Here is a 19,800-nt window from a genome sequence, read left to right on the forward strand (position 1 = left end):
TATTGAGTTTTAACCATTTTATGAAACTTCTGAAACAATAAGTTCACTTCACCTTTGGACTTCATCAAACACAACCAGGTCATCTTGGTACAGTCATCAATAAAAGTAACAAACCAATGAGATCCACCTAAAGTAGTGACTTTGGATGAACCCCAAACATCAAAATGTGTAATCATAAAAGGAAGTGGACTTTTATGCAAACATAATGGATACGAAACACTATGGCTCTTTGCTAGTTCACAAACATCACAGCGGAAATTAGAAACATCACATTTTTCAAACAAACTAGGAAATAATTTTTTCAGATAACCAAAGGAAGCATGCCCGAGACGTCGATGCCACAGCCAGATTTCAGATTTTTTTCTCTCCCCCTCAGAACCATCCACTGTCAAGGCTTGTCGTAGCTTGTCAGAACTTTTGGACATCAAGTCCAAGTAATACAGTTTCCCTCGCCGAATAACACAGCCAATCGTCTGCTTTGTTTGGATGTCCTTAAACACACAAAAATCAGGCCAAAAAATGACAACACAAGATAAAGCTGTGGTTATTTGGGAAACTGACAAAAGATTAGAATCTAAAGAGGGAACAACTAAAACAGAATCTAAATGCAGATGATCAATGAGTGTCAAAGATCCTTCCCCAATAACTGGGGTTGAAGTCCCATTGACAGTAGAAACAAATTTGTGTAAGGATGAAGTAAGAGGTGAGACATGTCATATGATCTGTGGCATCAGAATCAATTATCCATGCACTATTAGCAACATGTGTAGAAATATTGAAATTCTTACCACCAATATCTGTTGTCTTAACAACTGCTGCATTGGAGGTCTTTGTTGAATTCTTCTTCCAATGGCGAAGATCCCACCATTTCGGATATCCCACAAGTTTGAAACAGTGACTTTTGGTATGACCAGTCTGGTTGCAATAAGTGCATTTGTAGGTAGACTTGTCTACTCCAGATGATTTAATATTGTTTCCACGCTTCTTTTTTTTTATTTTTTATTTTTTTTTTTTTTTGGGAACTGGTTTATCACAGAACCAGTTTTCAAATAAGGTTACAAAAAAACTGGTTTAGTTTTGAACTAATCCAGAATTGGAATAGGAGTACACTTGTGGCCAAACAGAGGGTTTTGAATTTTTTTTTTTTTTTTTTTTTTTGAGATATTATATATATTTATAATATATATATATAACAAAATAAATCCAAGTAGCCCAATTAGTCTCTATTAAGCAACAGAGAAACAACTGAACTGATGAAAGCAGCTGGAGGTTCTCCTCCTTGTGCGACGGCGACGATGGATCCGGCGGCGATGGCGGCTTGTTCGGTTTGGCAGAGCGGCCGGCATTTGGATGATGGAGACAGCAGTGGCTGTAGGTTCTCCTCCTTGTGCGACGGCGACGATGGGTCCGGCGGCGATGATTGAGACGGCAGTGGAGAGGCGGCTTGTTCAGCTGAGATGGATACGACGACGCTATGGACAGCGGTTCGGCAGTCAATGAAGAAGATCCAGCGATGCGATACGATACAGATCCGTCGAGGTGCAGCGGTTTGGTTAGCTTCTGATGGAGAATGGTTAAGAATTTCTGGGTTTGTGAATTTGATGGTTGAGAATTTCTGGGTTTGTGAATTTATGTGTATATGGATATGAGATGCTTGTATATGGATATGAGAACTATTGATGTATCGGTTGTGTATGGGTCTATGTATGGGTGTGTGTATTTCGAAGCTAAAAAAAAAAAAATTCAAAAAATACGTTTCAACCTGGCTTTGATACCACCTTGAAATTCAGAGAAAAAATGTGAGAATTCAAAATTCTATTCTATATTATTCACGGTATTACATTCAATTTATAGAATAATATCTAGTTAAAATAGGTAACTAAATATACAAAAATCGAGAAATTAATTACCTACCAATTAGTCCTAAATTAATGAGAAAATAATTCAATCCTACAGCTATACAATAGATAAAATCTCAACACTGGTTTATATCATTGTCATTGTAAAAAGGAGGATCATCAAAGAATATTTCCAACCTACCGGCTTTTGATTATTGTCATCATACAATGGCGCAGGGAACCGACAATAAGGAAATTGCAATGAAATAGTCATTTAGGATAGGAAAATAAGGAGTCGTGACTAACAAGTCAATTGCTTAACGATATCAGTCTCTTACTTTTTAAAAAGAAGTTAAAGGTTCAAATCTCGGAAAAGACAAATGTGTGAATACTAACTTACAAATAATAATAATAAGGAGCCCTCTTCTTTGGGAGGGCTGGTGCTACCACGGGAGAGAGGAGGGCATTTTGAGTTTTTTATAAAAATATTTGGTTAAAATTGGTGATTAGAGGACAATTTGCTCATAAAAGGTATAATATAGGGTGTTATACACCTATAGTAGGGGTTTTTTTTTTTGCACCTTTTGCATATATGGAGAGTGTTTTTTGCACTTAATTCAAAAATATATATATATATATATATTTCAAAAAAATATTTTATATCAAAACAAACAGAACTTAAGTGTGATTCAGAGTTATTTTTGTCATATAATTTGAAAATAAAGGTGGAGCGCCTAAAGACTCTTTCGGAGTATTATTATCAATACGAATTCAAACCATAGTTTAATTATCGGATTCGAATCAACAAAGTAATTGACCAGTGTAGTTGAGATGTCACCTGTCTCTGTCATTTATGTGCTTCTAATAGTATCCCAATTTGTTTTATCAATAAGATTGACTGAAAATTAATAATTTCTTCCACCATTATGGGAAATGCTCTGTAATTCACAGCCAAGCTTCCTATTCCTAGGCCGCAAATATTGGCTGTTCAGAAAGAATAAAACAAATCCACACCGCATAGGACTTTATCAGATGCTAAAAATATTATTGATCAAGAAACCAAATTTCAATTCCCAAATATTGGTAATGTTTAACTAGTCTGAAATTTGGACAAGAGCACCTCATCCACCATCTTATCATAAAAGTTGTTGTAAGATGACCCACCTGTACAAGTGGTCTCTTCAGCACTCTTCTTCCACTCCATGACTCTTCTCTTCATCTCTTTCCCCTTCTCTCCAACCATCAACTCCCTCACAAGTCTCTTCACTTCATCCCTGTGAACATCAGTAATCTCCATGCCAATCCCCCAATGGTTGCAACAGAACCAACAGTTGGTCGGCTGCTCCGCGAAAGCCGGCCAACATATGGTAGGCACGCCACCGGAAATGGTTTCAAGAATTGAATTCCACCCACAATGTGTCAAGTACCCTCCGATCGACGGGTGGGTAAGGATCTGCTCCTGAGGGCACCAGCTTGACAGGAAACCCTTTTCTTTGGTCAACTCCTCGAACTCCGGTGGAAGAACGGCCGAGTCACCGAGGACTAGATCAGGCCTAATGGCCCATAAGAAGTTCTGCTTGCTATTGGCAAGTCCCCAAGCGAATTCAATAAGCTGCTGCGATGTCATTCGAGCCACACTGCCAAAATTCACGTAGATCACCGAATTGGGCTGTTTTGAATCAAGCCATTCGAGACACCCAGAGTCTTCTTTCAGTAGATTCAGTCCAATGGATTTGAGTTCGTCGTTTTCTGGGAGTTGTTTCTTCTCTAGGAGGTGAAGAGGACCGATTGGGTATATAGGAGGAAACATCGGTGCAAGTGCGTCCAAACAATCTCGTTCCAAGACGTCGATTGTATTCAAAATTATAGCAGAACACTTGTGAGATCTCTCAGCTTCATTGATGGCGAAGTTTAGCATGACATCATTAGGGTTCGTGGTTCGAATAAATGTCGGAAGCTCCTTCAAACGTATACCCTTCATGCCTGGTATCCAATCTATCAGTGTGTCTAAGTACCCATTTGTCAAATAACTCTCATCTGCAATACATCAAAGTAAGCAGTTTGATCAAAACCAAATGCATTACCAATTGAAATGCAAAAACTGCAAATGCCCACCAAAAAGAAATTTTCAAATTTGAGGAAACAAACCCCCATAGGAAGTAAAAAAATATATATATATATGAAGTAGCTCAATGTCCGATACTCATGCCATTGCAAAGTTTGAAAAGGATTACATGCATGCTATCTTACCTGTATGAAGTTGGAGTTTTCTATTTCAAAACCAAACCATGAACTCGGGACTAAAATGGAGCAACCTTATTGAGCCCGCCTTCTAATACCCCATACAAAGTATATTAAAATTAAGAATTGGATGGCACAGTAAGTAGATTAAAATTAATAACTGGGGCAAAAAATTGATTGAGTGTACTTAACACCCTTATACTAATATTCTTACAATGCATTATATATTAATAAGCCCCCTTAGGTTTACAAAGCGTTCCAATGAGGACCTCACATTTCAAACTCATGCAAAGACGTAAATACCCTTATAGCAACATCTCTTCTCTTATTTTAAATAAATAAAAAAATCCAAATGTATAATGACCAAAGTGAGGAATCTTGTGGTCCTCTCCCTGAATTTGCTTCCACTCTTGCTGTTACTTCATGGCCACAAGGAATAATTTTATATATATATATATATGTTTTAATTTTCCTTTCATTTTAATTTTCTGGTAAACCTGTTGTTTCACTCTTTAAGTTGCTGATCAAATTAGCGATCACTTTCTATTAGTTGTTTCGAGATGTCTGGTGTGATATTTTGAAACAACCAAATAAGTTAAAAAATTGTGCTTATGTATGGCTTCAATCACTTTATTTAGAGCATCCCCATCGCACACAATTTGGAATAATATGCAACTTTGTAACAAATGAGTTAGTTTGTTGTGCACATTATACACTTGTTGGCCTCACTAATTTTTTTACACTTAATAATTTGTATAACTTAGTAGAGCCTGATATTGTCTGAAAGTGGGCCTGGTGTTTGATTAATAATTTTAAATGGAGGAGTGATTGTGTGCGGTAGTGTGTAAAATAGTTATTCTATTGTATTGTATATGTTATGTATTTATTTAAGTTTTATTATATATGTGTGATTAATTGTAATGTCTAATATTTTTTTAACACCTTCAAAAAGTATTAATATATAATTTTTTTCTGAATTATATTATTTTATTTTATGTGTACGAATCTGTGTAATGCAATTTTTATTTATATATGTAATATCATTGTTTTTAAAAAAAATTTTAAATTTCAAAACATATAATCGAATCACAGAATTATAGCCATTATCACTATAATTGTTGAGAATAGTTGCAAAAAACAAACAAACAATTGAAAAAGAAAATATTTATTTTTTAATAAATAAAATTTTAAAAATAATAAAGTGTAGAATGCTAAAAATAGTGCATAATAGCAACTTAAAATCTCTAAAATAAACGTAGATCCACATAAATACAATTGTTGACGTGCCTTGCACCTTCTTCTTTTTTAAGTGTAGAATTAAGTGTGGAGTGTGCATTGGGATACTCTTAGGTTATGTTTGGATTGAGAGATTTGGAGGGATAGTAAAAAAAAAAAAATGAAATGATAATGTAAATTGTATTTGGGTAGGTTAAAATGCGAGAAAAGAAAAGATAGGAAGAGATACGAAAAGAAAAGATAGTGTTTAAGTAGTATTTTCATAATTCTAAAACTACCCTCAACGATTAAAAAGTATAAATTATTATTTGACTTATATCCCATCTATTTTAAAGGACATTATAGTAATTTAATTGTTATCATTTCTATTTTTTATAACCATTTATCATATTTTCTATTTATCCAAACATAAATATAAATTATTGTTATTATTTTCTTCTATTTTTTTTCCCTCGTAACTAATACTATCTTCTTCTTCTTTTTTTTTCTTTTCTCTCCTACTTATCTAAAAGCTCCCTTAGTAATATTCAAGTATGATAGATTGACTTCAAACCTTTAAGATGATTTTTTTTTTTTTTTTTTTAATGTATAATATCACTCAATAGTCAATAGTTTGACTGTTAATTGCATTGAATATAGTAGTGTGTTTCTCGGCAATTAATTTCAAATAAACTATCACATCTAATCTTCAAATTGTTAAAAGGCCAAATATATATATATATATATATATATATAAAATAAATCTGCAACGGACAAATATAATATAATAAATCAGCAAGAATATTAAAAGTATAAAAACTAAATAATATTTTTATGTCACATGTCACAGAAAACTAGTTTAAAGAGCTGGCAAATTTTTTATTTTTATTCCTCTCCTAATGTCGAAGATAAAAAAAAAAACTGTGTAAACTGTATGATCTATGCCCAAAAAATAAAAATAAAAAAATAGATTAAGATCTGATTTTGGGCAAAAACAGAGAGATATTGAGGTTAACAAAAATACCTTTGAAGGGTGTAAAACCCTTTTCGACCAATTGGCGATAGTAGGCGTAGCTCAAGAACCCACAAGCACTGGTGGTCCAGAACAGAACATTCGGAATACCCAGTTCCTCAGCGACCTCGAGGGTGAAGCTCATGACTCCGTCGGAAACCACACAGGTCACCGGAGGGACGTCGTCCGACGAGTTGAGTTTTCCGAGCAGGTCCCTGAAGGGAGCGCCGCAGTTCTTGGGCATGGACTCGCAGAGCTGCCACGCGCCTTGGGTGACGTCTCCGTCGACGGGCGGGAGGCCGTCGGGAATGGCGGCGAATCGGAACGACGGGAGGCCGTCGAGGGCGGTGGGTCCACGCGAACGGAGGAGGCGTCGCTGGTTGTACTCGGTGTTGACGAAGGTGACGTGGAAGCCTCTGTAGTAGAGGAGCTTGGCGACCTTGTACATGGGGAATACGTGACCCTGTGCTGGGTTGGGCATGCACACCGCGTGAGGTTTAGGCTTCTGTTCTCCTGCCATGGCGTTCTCTTCTCACTCTCTCTCTCTAACGTTCTCTCTCTACGCTGACAAACGGTGGTTGACCCCCCCTCTCAATCTCTAGAGCATTACTTAATTTATAGAAGAATGAAATAGCAATCAGATTGACGTAAATGCTTACGTAGCGGCTTCAGCCGATTTTCGTACAGCACTAGTAGTCGGCTAACGTTTTAGATCCTCTCATTTGGCGGGAAAAACACATCCCTAGGTGAGATCAGGGATGCAACTTGGATAGGTTGGAGTTTTTTAAAAAAGGATATTTTTTTTTTAATAGAGTAGTAAAAAATAATTTTATTAGGCATTTTAAAGACAATTTTACCCATATATAAAACTACATCGTTTCAGATTGGTTTCAATAAAGCAAATGACATGGAGGGGTGTAATCACAACATCCACTAAAAATTTGACAACACACACAAACTTATCACCAATAGTGTGACATGGAGGGTTGTAATCTCAGTATCCATTACAAATTCGACAACACACCAACCTTATCATCAATACCCAATCAGAATGTGACGTGTGTGTAAAAAAATACACACACACACTACTATATTCTTTCTTCTTCAAAGATCTCCACCATCGACGGACGGCCAACACCACCCTCTTTCTCTCCACCGACATCTTAGCCTTCAATCCAGTGACAGATTTGGTGAGGAAAATCCCTCCTCATTCTTCATCTTTCATCTCCCTCGATCAGTCACAGGCTCACAACTTGGGTAAGAAATCTATATATATAACCACCATGAACCAGCGATGAGGACGAGGTGTTGAGCATTGTTCAAGATTTCTTGATCTCTCCTCCCTCTGTAATTTTCGTTACTTACAAACTCTTGGCATAACCAATGGAAAGCAAACCCAATCAAAAGCAACTCAATCGGAAAACCCCATAAATATTTTGTGACCCATCATTAAGCATACCCATCACAAAATTCTCCACCCATCACCAAATCAATATAACAAAACTTTAATTGAAACCACTAGCCCATCATTCGGTGAGTCTTTCGCAGTCGTCGCTACCGAACTGATTTTCGCAGTCGTCATTAGAATAGGGGAATGTTTGGTTGGGATTTAATGGTAATACGAGGGGCATTATCGTCTTTTAGCTTCATTAAGGGTTCTATGGTCATTTACAAATTTTTGGTTGTCACGTAGCTTTTTAACAGTTAAAAATTGAATTGGTCCATCGGACTGCGTGAGGGTTATATGCAACTTGTATAGATCAGGTTAATTGCAATTGAATTGGTTAGTTCGTGAAGGTTATAGGGAGTTTTCTGCCAGCTAATTGACAAATACTTCAAAGAGGGTTTTTTGTAATTTATTCTAATTATTTATACTCTCAAATAATAAATTTATTGGGCAACATCATAGCAAATTACCTTTTACTAGTATCAGACACATAAAATTTTATTGTTAGGTTTACGTTAGGATTGATCAAAAACTTTTCATTTATATCATTCACTATTTCTCAAATAGAAGAAAATGTATTAAAATATAGTTGGGCATGAATGATGCTGGGCTAAGAGGATACATTTGGTATCAGCATATAATATTGAACAAAAGACAATAGCACGATAGATCAGACCGTGACAATTGCAATTAATGCTTCGTCAAACACAGTGATGAATTGGACACTTTTTTTTATATATTAAAAAAAGGAAGGAAAAAGCGCAAAAAAACACCCCTTGAAGTATTAGATTTTGCAACTAACCCCTTGAACTACATAAAATCCCCTCGAACTAACAAATTGTTACATTTAACCCCCTTGAACTAACAATAGGTTGCCGGAAAAACAAAAAGACTACATTACCCTTAATTAATTAATCTCTCTTTATTTTGGGCCTCATTTTTCTGTAAAGAGAGAGAGGGGGAGAGAGAGAGAGAGAGAGCCGATGCCCCATCGTCGTTCAAAGCTGCAATTTGGAGCAACAAAAGAGAGAGATTTTGGAGCAACAAAAGAAAAACAAAGCTGCCTCCTTCAAGAGAAGAGGATGATTCGGCTTTACAAGTGGCTATTTGTCGCTTCTCCCATCGCCGTCGAAAACGGGTTGTGTGAACGGCGATTGGGTTGTGCGCTTGGGCTGTCGATTGGCGATTGACGACGCCGGCAATTAGGTTGCGCGATTGACAATGACGATGATGGGTGCTAACGGCGGTGCGTGGAGGATGGCATGGGGGAAAGCTTGGCAATGGCGGCGGCTGTGGTTGTTGGGGAGAGGCGGCGGGGACTGTTGTTAGCGTCGGTGTGATGGTGGTGGCTGTGGATGAGAAGCGGCGGCGGCATGGGTATATTGGGTTGCTCTGTTTTTTCTTGAAACATAGAGAGAAAGAAATGACAGATCTGTTGAAGAAGCCCTAGCAGAACTTCACGGCGGTCTCGAAAGTCTCAAAGCTTCTACGTCTCTGTCTTTTCCGGCCACCTTCCACGGCGGCAGTTGTGTCATACGGTGGTCGCAGGTGTCACAAAGGGTGGCTTCGTCAGCGTAGCAAAAGACAGAGGCTTCATTTCTGTTACAGAGAGGGGCTTGCGGAGGTGCTTGGCAGGATGGAACAGTGGTGCTTGAGGCGGAGCAATTGGGTCTCAATCTGAACTTAAATTCGGCCGCGAGGGTGAAGACGGAAAGGGGGTGTGTCGCCGGCGAAGTTCTGGCCTTGTTGTAATACACATTCACTCTCTCCAGTTGGAATTTCGTGCTCTGTACACACCACCTCCCAGAACTTGGCTCAGCGACGGCGACGGGCTAAAGTGGCAGCAGCGGTGATGGTTCTCCAGATTTTTTTTTTTTTTTTTTGGATGTAAAAAATACTCAAGCATGTGTCTCAAAATTATCCGTTCAACCAAAGCCAAGCTAATTTGGCTCTCCAGTTGCTATTATTTATTTATTTGGCTTGGCTTTGTAATTAATTGGTGGCGATGATGATTGGTGGTGAAAGTCTGCTAATTTGGGTTGCAATGGTGATGATTTAGGTTCGATTTTGCAGAGAGCATATAGGTTAATTGGTTTTGCAATTGGTGGTGGTTTTGTGATAGGGATGAGTGGTAACTGTGGAGGTTTTTGGTGGAGGAGCAGTGATGGTTTTGGTTGAACGTGGTGGTGATTATAGGTTTGCAGAGATGGGTAGTGGCCGCCGTCCTTGGAAATCACCTCCTCCTCCCTCAATCCTGTCGTAGTCGGTGGAAGGGCATTATTGTCCAAAAAAAGTCAATTTGTCTGTCACGTGACAATCACGCGATAGCCGGATGGAGTGATCTGCAACAAATTTGTATAGTTTAGGGGGTTTTATGCAATTTTGATAGTTTAGACAGTTAGTTACATATTTTCTAATAATTCAGGGAATTTTTTACACTTTTTCCTATAAAAAAAAAAAAAAAAAAAATCCATATATATTAATAAGTAGTCAAGAATTAGTCACAACTGATTAACTGAATATTTTTTTTTTTCAAAGAAGAAGATGATGAGATTCCTTATTCCTCACTTATATATATATATATATATATATATATATAATTGTATTATATATGTCCGTCAAACTCTCTATTACATTACATTATTATTATTGTTATTTATTTTTTTGTCTTTTCCAAATATCTTCTCAGTTCTTAACTGATCACATATCTCTTACTGATTTTGTAAATCTAAAATATAGTATTTGTTTGGGAACACAGTATTCTTATAAAAATGGCTTTGCCACTTTTGTTACTTCAAAAAAATTATTCCTCCTCTAAAGCACTGCACGTGTTCTACAATTTTTTTATTTTTTGGTACGACTATACAGCAATTCAGCACGTGCCACCAAAGATTCTGATGTGGGGCCTAATATCTTAATCAAGATTTGCATAACAATCTCTACACAGTACACATGTTACGAAATTTTAATTTTAAGTTTGTTTGCTACTCCATCATTGCTGTGTGATATACGCATATCAAACAGGCATGAAAGAAAATAAAAATCTAATACACTGATCCTTTTATCTTCTAAAAAATAAAAAAATAAAAAATAAAAAAGAGGTTGTTTTTAATAAGCATTCTCACACTCAACAATTATTTCAAAAATATTCAAGATAATTGTGCTAATAAAAAATGTAAAATGAAATATAAGAGTAATTTTGCAGGTTACAATATCACATTGTTTGTATGTAGAATAATCTAACCCAACACAAAAATTATTATATTTTTGAAGAATAAAATTTCCAATTTACATAAAATTTAGTAGCAATAACTTCCCTTCTCTTGGTATTTGTTAGAAGACACTTAGGGCGAAAATATAATGAAAGTTGTAAGAAGTAGTAAAGGATTCTCTAGATTAACTACTCTACCTATATTATCGTAAATTGAATTAGTGAGAGTTTAACAAGAATACGATTTAGGCAAGGCAGGCATTAGCAAAAAGTGATGATCCCTTGAATTATCTTCGATTTCGCTCCATCCAAACACAACATAAGCTTTTCTGTCATTTCCTTTCTTTTGTTTTCCTTCCAAATCTCCCCAATCAGTCAAGGATTATAGCTATATTTTATTTTGTTTACCTTATAACTAGACCTGTCAATGGATCGGATTCTGGTCCGAATTCGATCCGATTAGTCAGATATGGATTGAACAAAAAATCCGATAACCCGTTTATGATCCGAATCCGATAATCCGTTTGCTTAACAAATCGGATATGGATTTTACTGATCCGATCCGAATTAAAATTATATATACATATAAGAGTCCAGCACTCCAGCCCCAAACCTATCTCCAAGCCCATATATATATATATATATCTATATGAGTCCAGCCCCAAATCCATCTTCAAGCCCACTTCTTGTTCCCAAGCCCATTAAGCCTCCTTTAACTTATCTAAACCCTAACTCACAAGTTCACAACATTATCTCGTCTGTTCTCTCACTCACACTACCGTTGCCGCAAAACAACCTTTTTTCCAAACACTACCACAGTCCCACGTAGCAAAAATCAGAAAAAGGAAGCCATCAATCGGCGATCGCTACAAAATATTACTCCTTTCAGGTTAGTGTTCTTCCTTTCTCTCTCATCCGATCTCACTTTTAATCTGAATTTTTGCTTTGATTTCTTCAAGCTCTTGGTCAAGCTTGTTTCTTTTGTGACCTTTTCCCTCAATCTGTGTTAGTTGGGAACGGAGGCCCGTAATATTCAAGTTGTGCACTCAGATCTCACCGCCCCTAAACTAGGCCTTCAACACCAGCATCCCCAAGAACTAGGGCAAGCAGGAGTTAACCCCAGCAGCGGAAGAGTATCTGATGGTTAAACAGAGGAAAAGATCAGTTGTAGAACCATTGAAAGTGGAGTTTTGTCTGCGCCAACTACTGGTCCTTTGCTACCTACTGAATACTGATATATAATTTACCCTAATTTGTGGTGTTCCTTTTTTTCTATTTCATAAAATCTGTTAGTTAATTTTTTTTTTTTTTTTTTTGTTTTCCTTCTATTTTTCTTACCTCTCTCAATTTGATTTTTATTACATTTTCTGTTGTAAATATTTTTATAATTTTATCTGTAGAAACTCTCTCTCAATTTTGTTTTTCAAGTTTCCTACCTAATTTGTTTGCTGATTTGTGCAAAGTGTGTAGTTACATTATCGGATCGGACTATCGGATCGGATATCCGATAATCAAACAAATCGGATACGGATTGGCTTAGTAAAAATCCGTCGGATTATCGGACCGGATCGAATCACTCATTATGCTTATCGGATTCGGATCGGATTGACCATAATCCGGTCCAAATCCGATCCGTTGACAGGTCTACTTATAACATCAAAGGTTGAAGTACCTAAACAGAATTTGATTACTCAATTGAACATTTAATTCTAAATGAATTAGGTGCTTATTCAAGTAAGTGTTGGGAACAAAGGCGGATTCAGGATTTCTAATTGGAGTGGGTTAATTTTTATATGGTGGCTGAGTTGACTTAGGCTTGAATGAGTGGGCTAATCCTATTAATAAATTTTATTTTTTATTTTTTTATATTAAAAAAAAATAATTTCTTTTTGAGGTGGGCTACAGCCCACCTAGGCCCACCCTTCTATCTACCTTTGGTTGGGAAAAATATATGCTAAAACAAAGGTTGAATTATCTAAAGAAAATTTGATTACTCAATTCAACGTTTAATTTTGAATGAATTAAGTGCTTATACAATTAAGTGTTGGGAATTATTGTTGGTAAATATATGTTTCATTTGACATTTAAGATATAACAAACCTTATACTAATATGTCATGAGATAATTAATAATATGCTAAGAAATCATTAATTAAATATGCAACTTTATATTTAATTAAATATGTAAAATAAAGTAATAAAATAATAATAATAAATAAAGAACCTGGACCGAGGCTAGTATTGGATATTATATCCTTAAGACAGATTCACCCCGCTATGGTGCTAACGGACTCAGTGACGTCTATCTCTCAGGATACAACGGTCTACATCCACCAGTAGTAGCACTACAAACTCGTGGATACGGTAAACCTCCTCCGTGTAATACTCTATCTAACTCAAAAATGCATCTATACTATATAAAAAATGAATTGGGTGCAATCCGAACCAAATGGCTCGGACCAAATTTAATATGGCTCAATGAAATTGGTTTTGGGCCTAAGTGGCTTAGACCACTTGACCATGGCTTGAACCCACACCCACTTGGGTTGGGTTCATCTTGAGAAAGTGAGAGAATAATCAATTGCACACTTTTGCAAATGAATTATATGGCTATTTATAGAAGAATTGGTGACTCTTGAGGTTAAGTCGCGTTGGTTCAGTCATTGGGTGCATCTAATCAACTATGGGTTGCATCCTATCATTATATAACTGAAATAACTTCCCCAATTATTAATCGTCAATTGTCACCATTCAATCGCATCCCTTTATTTCTTATTAAAGTCGCATCCCTAAACTTTCCAACCTATTCTTAACCACGTTGAATCAGTGTCAAGAATTTGTTAAATTTCCAATGCCACCAACAGTCACAACTAAAACGTTGTGACTATCTTCATAGGTTTAGCCTATAGCTGCCATGTTTTAACGTATATGACTTTGGTATAATCACGTTGCAACAACATATACATAACGTTGTATTCTATACACAGGCAAGTTTCATTCACACGTTAAAATACTAGTTACCATAACTAATTTCCAACAATCCCCCACATAAATGAAAATTGGCTGCTTAAATGTAAAAGATGATCATGCAGACACTAGAGAGAGTATAGTCGGAAAGTTACTGCATCAGGATAGGTAGCTTTTGACTTTGAACCTTCCCTAGTGTATTGCTATCGGATTTATTGGCTAACCAGTGAACGCGATGTCTTGAACTGTTCAGCCGTTTATGTAAACCAAGACAATAACAAACACACAGTACCTTTACTCACAAAGTTGGTTCTCATTGTTGTGTTCATTTTGGCCCTGAACAAGTCCTGGTATTCAGTGAGTGCTCCAAAAAACTTAGCCTTTATAGTTCTCATAGAAGCAGCCCCACTTCACACTCATATAGGTGACTTCTTATTAAGAGTATCCTACGATACCCCACTTGAATTTTTTAGGTATGAAAGTCATTAAAAGCGTAACTTATCCTAATCCTCGCTGTAAGTAGCACTGTCTCATCATAGAAATTGGCAGAAGATTTATATCTTCCCAGTGCTTCTGGTGAGTCATTCAAAATTTCTGTTGTCCCTTCGAACCTAGATCTTGGAATCTCCAGTCAGCTAGGTTGGGTTTCCATTAAGATGACTCGTTAGCTTTTGGCTTTTAATCCCATTCCCCTCGATGATCTGTACAATTGCTCTCTAGTACAACCCTCAATTTTATATGTGGCTACAAAGTTGTGTTTAGAAATATTACACTCTGCAGAGATTTCTCCAGGTGAGAGCAATTGTATACTTTGTGCCCTAATATTACTTATTGTTAGTAATATCATTTTCTTTAGCGGCACAGGTGTAGACTTACTTTGAAATGTCCTCTAGGTGAAGTCTATTAACTTTCCTATTTGATTTATTCTAAGTTTCTAACTTTGAGTTATATTAAGAACATACAACTACACCTTTAATATAAAAGACATATCCACTCTTTGATTTGAAGTCTTTAATATCACATATCTAGATTGCATCACTGTTACACCTCCAATTTAGTTAGATACCTCGATCTATGCAATATTGGATTTAAGGTATATCTCAACCCAATTTATTATTTTTCAGTGATCCGATCCTGAATTGAAAATGTACAATTAAACACAGTTATTAAGATGCCTTGCAATCTCAACCAATGATATACTCTGACTAGTATTTATATTTGAGATTTACATCTACAAAAATTAGATAGGCTTTTGTTATCATAACTAATATTATCTCAATCTCACTTTATTGAGAATATACTATGTTATCAGATGTTAAATCTTTCATATCAAATATATTAATTAGTATATCATTAATTTTTTTTTTTTTTTTTTTTTAAAGCATACAATGACTTATACATCACATTTATGTCATTGTCTTGATACCAGCTTTAATCCACTCAATGACTTATAAGTTTGCACACTTTACTCTTCAATTAAAACAAATAACTCAGCTCTTCCGCTGGAAAAAGAACTCTTCTAGTTTTTCCATAATATTTTCCTCATATAAAACAACATGCATACTATAAATGATTTTTGGTTCTATCCAAAATTTCTTAGGATTAAGAACCCTACATTTATAAGTATTTCTTATCTGGTGAGGTAACTCATAGTAAATTTCATCTATAGACAATATCCCCCCACAACTTTGGGATAATCCTGAAATTTTATATATGATATATTTCTTATGATTTTACAACTCTTGAAATACCATATATTAAATATTTCACCTCATCTACCTTTCTAAGGTTCTATATTTGCTTCTCAACAAGCATGCATAACAGTTTCTAGTGCATATGTATTCATTTTATCTCTAACTTGTTCTTATAATATGTCACTAACGTTAGTGTGAGTTAATACTAGAGATATTAATTACCATGGACTTTAATTAATATTTGCTTATAAATCTCTTGTATTTATGAATTGAGTTATTCATGTTTAGATTCATATTAAGTCAGTTATATTAATATGTCATAACCTTTCATATGTTACACATCACATAACTCAATCATTTAAGCAAATAATTATCTTATTATTTAAGCTTTGGATACAATCACTACAGAGTGAACACTCACTTCTCAAGTATTATTACACACTTTTCTCATATCTCACTACTAGGTTATGATAAGCACCCACTTCTCAACTTTTACCGTTAGCTTGAAGTTAAGTTTGTTTAACTATCAATTCTAGTAGTTCATAGCTTTAGTACACACTTATCTAAGTAGTCTATCTTGGTAGTAGAGTAATTTGTTTTGAAAAATATTCTTCAAAAACTACTACTTTACAAGTATTATTATTCCCTCTTACATGAGCAGATATAATGTATAGCTCAAATAGCTCATGGCTAAAATGGCTACTTATTACCCTCATGTTTTTTATTATCAAGTTGAGAGCAAGAACCAACTAACATATTTTCATCTTCCTCTTAGGTTTTGTACACCTCATTAATCATTTTAACTTATAGTTAAGCTAACTAGTTTACAACTTAGTAACATTTTAGCTTTTAGCTAAATTGTACATTTTAACTAACTAGATTGATTTAGCTTGTTTCAGTGTACTTTCTTTTTATATCCATAACATTTTCCATTAGACACATTAAAGTTGTCGAAAAATCTTATCTTATTCAGTTCATTCATAATTATACGTATCTTTAAACACTAATATAGATCTTTTTCACTTGACTATCGGGAGAATTGACATAGCTAGACTAGTCAATTTTTGTCTGTTATATTAAATACACAAACCAGTCATGAACTCATATAAATAATATTATACCACGTGATTAATTATATCATATAACTAATCTAAGAAATAATAATATTCAGGAGAAGACTTTATTTTCTTAAAGTTTTGTAGCTCATTATCCAATAAACATGCTAGAAAATCAGGACCAAAAGATGTAGACGTTCTAGCCCTCTGGCTACGTCTAAGCTCATCCTTATTTTTATTGTATGATTTATGCATAAGAAAATGATATGCACTTATGTTATGAGCATAACCTATCAAAGGTTTTAAGTAATGATCTACTCTACCACATAGTATGATATTATCTGCTTTGAGTTTTATCCCAGAAGGCCTTCATACCAATTGGAGATAACGCCACCACATAAAAACACTTCGCATTTCCTTTCCCTAAGCGATGTGGGACTGTTCACCTGTAGCTTGCCCGGTATGGTAGCTTGTCGGTGCCTCTTGCATTTGCCCACGACACACCCACCTATAAGGTTACCACATTTTAGGTCTCATTTTAACTTTCTTAGGAGTATAAATTACAACCTTAGTTAGACACCCCCACACTTTTAACAAATTATAAGAAGGTTTTCGACCTTTCCATGATTCATATGGTGTCATATTAGTTTAAAGTATTTTATTGAGAACATAATTTGCGGAAAGCAAAACTTCCCTCCACAAATTCTGAGTTAAACCAGAATTTATCAATATAGCATTCATCATGTCTTCATGAATGATATCATGTTCTGAAGAAATATTAGCACAAATGTTTTGATCTTTTTGCTAAGTTGATTCTCAATCACATTTTTGTAATATTTAAAACATTTCGAAGGTTTTATATTTGTTTCGTAACAAATATACATAACAATATCTTATGCAATCATTGATAAAACTAACGAAGTACCCTTTTCGACCTCTTATTGATACAAATTTAATATAATATAATATACTACATCATATTACAAAATTAAAATAATTCAACCAAAATTGAATTATATAAATAATTCAATATTCTACTTATATAACATGCTTCAATTTCATATAATATTGAACACATCAATATTTAGCATATTATTATATAATAATGTATATAACATTATTTTATTATATCTCAATTATTAGTATAATTTCTACTTACTTATATCTTAAATAGAAACATATAATAAAATTTACACAAGGAATAAATCTGTCTTAAGATTGTTGATAAATATATCTTTCATGTGACATTTAAGATATAACAAACCTTATACTAATATGTCATGAGATAATTAACAATATGCTAATAAATCATTAATTAAATATGCAACTCTATATTTAATTAAATATGTAAAATAAAGTAATAAAATAATAATAATAAATAAAGAACCTGGACTGAGACTAGTATTGGATACTATATCCTTAAGACAGATTCGTCCCGCTATGGTGCTAACGGACTCAGTGGCGTCTATCTCCCAGGATACAACGATCTACATCCACCAGTAGTAGTACTACAAACTCGTGGATACGGCGAACCTCCTCCGTGTAATACTCTATCTAACTCAAAAATGCATCTATACTATATAAAAAATGAATTGGGTGCAATCCGAACCAAATAGCTCGGACCAAATTTAATATGGCTCAATAAATTTGGTTTTGCGCCTAAGTGGCTCAGACCACTTGACCATGGCTTGAACCCACACCCACTTAGGTTGGGTTCATCTTGAGAAAGGGAGAGAATAATCAATTGCACACTTTTGCAAATGAATTATATGGCTATTTATAGAAGAATTGGTGACTCTTGAGGTTAAGTCACGTTGGTTCAGTCATTGGGTGCATCCAATCAACTATGGGTTGCATCCTATCATTATATAACTGAAATAACTTCCCCAATTATTAATCGTCAACTGTCACCATTCAATCGCATCCCTTTGTTTCTTATTAAAGTCGTATCCCTAAACTTTCCAACCCATTCTTAACTACGTTGAATCACGTGTTAAGAATTCGTTAAATTTCCAATGCCACCAACAGTCACAACAAAAAAGTTGTGACTATCTTCATAAGTTTAGCCTATAACTTCCATGTTTTAACGTATATGACTTTGGTATAATCACATTGCAATAACATATACACAACGTTGTATTCTATACACAAGCAAGTTTCATTCACACGTTAAAACACTAGTTACCACAACTAGTTTCCAACAATTATATAAGTAAAAACAAACAAACAAGAAGGAAAGACAATCACACAAGGATTTATATGGTTTGGCACAATTATTTTGTCCTACATCCATGGAGTGCACCGAAATATTCACTATCAAGATAAATGTTTACAAAGAGAGCTTAACACAATCTGTTATTTGTATCACAATCAATCTTCGGCACAATATATCAATCTAACAATTTCTCGTGTATATCTCTCTCTTCACAATATGTCACACACGTAGGAAAACAAATCCAGCACCTTCTTATTTACGTCGATCGAAATGATTATGGCTTCACAATATATCACACACAGGAAAACAAATCCCGCACCTTCTTATTTACATTAATCAAACTGATTATGGTTTCGATCGATCTATTTTTTTTTTTGTTGATACCTCATTTTTGCCGTCCCTTTCCATGCTACCAATCACATGACCCCTGAGAAGGAACGACTTTTCTATCTCCCGAGACAGGTTACCGTTAGGGCCCATTTACGGTAGAAAACAAAAAAATTGGGAACTGGACCGTTCGATCAGAATCTACTGTTCATTTTCTTGACACGTTAATAGCTGAAGATAACAAAGCACAATACGGCGTCGTTCCACTAAAGGGTAATTTTCTTATCTAAGACCTCACTTTGATGCCTTTAAACGCAAATTTTTAATAGTTAAGGGGGTACTTTTTTTTTTTTTTTTTTGGGAGGGGGGGTGGGGAGCGGGGGTGTTTTGTACAATTGCCTGATAATTTAGTTAGTTTATTGCACTTTATTCAAAATTTTATTTATTTGTCAAAAACATAAAAAGGCAAAAGAAAAAACAAATTAGACGAAGAATATGGGAAGAAAAAGGGAAAATTAACTGACAGTGTCTTATAGTTAAATTATATGGGTGGAGCCTCAAGTATCACCGAACTTGCCT

The 19,800-nt window shown here is 35.1% G+C and overlaps 1 protein-coding gene across 1 annotated transcript; it reads right to left on the reverse strand.

Moving 5' to 3' along the window:
- Nucleotides 1-2,882: 2,882 nt before the first annotated feature.
- LOC132279052 (7-deoxyloganetin glucosyltransferase-like) lies at nt 2,883-7,038 on the reverse strand. Its single transcript, XM_059780974.1, has 2 exons — nt 6,319-7,038; nt 2,883-3,875 (listed from the first exon to the last, which is right to left on the reverse strand). The coding sequence occupies exons 1-2, from the start codon at nt 6,824-6,826 to the stop codon at nt 2,929-2,931; spliced, it is 1,455 nt and encodes a 484-aa protein (XP_059636957.1). The 5' UTR covers nt 6,827-7,038; the 3' UTR covers nt 2,883-2,928.
- Between the last annotated feature and the right edge of the window lie 12,762 nt (nt 7,039-19,800).

The sequence above is a fragment of the Cornus florida genome, unplaced genomic scaffold (assembly GCF_030987335.1).
Source record: "Cornus florida cultivar Cherokee Brave unplaced genomic scaffold, ASM3098733v1 CherokeeBrave_3.0.0_Hap2_Chr10, whole genome shotgun sequence".
Taxonomy (NCBI): domain Eukaryota; kingdom Viridiplantae; phylum Streptophyta; class Magnoliopsida; order Cornales; family Cornaceae; genus Cornus; species Cornus florida.

Bases quoted from the DNA above. Each gene is read 5' to 3' on its own strand.
- LOC132279052 (XM_059780974.1), bottom strand. From the start codon at position 6,826: ATGGCAGGAGAACAGAAGCCTAAACCTCACGCGGTGTGCATGCCCAAC. The intron at 3,876-6,318 runs GTATTTTTGTTA...GATGTATTGCAG, and splicing joins GGGTTTTACACCCTTCAAAG to ATGAGAGTTATTTGACAAAT.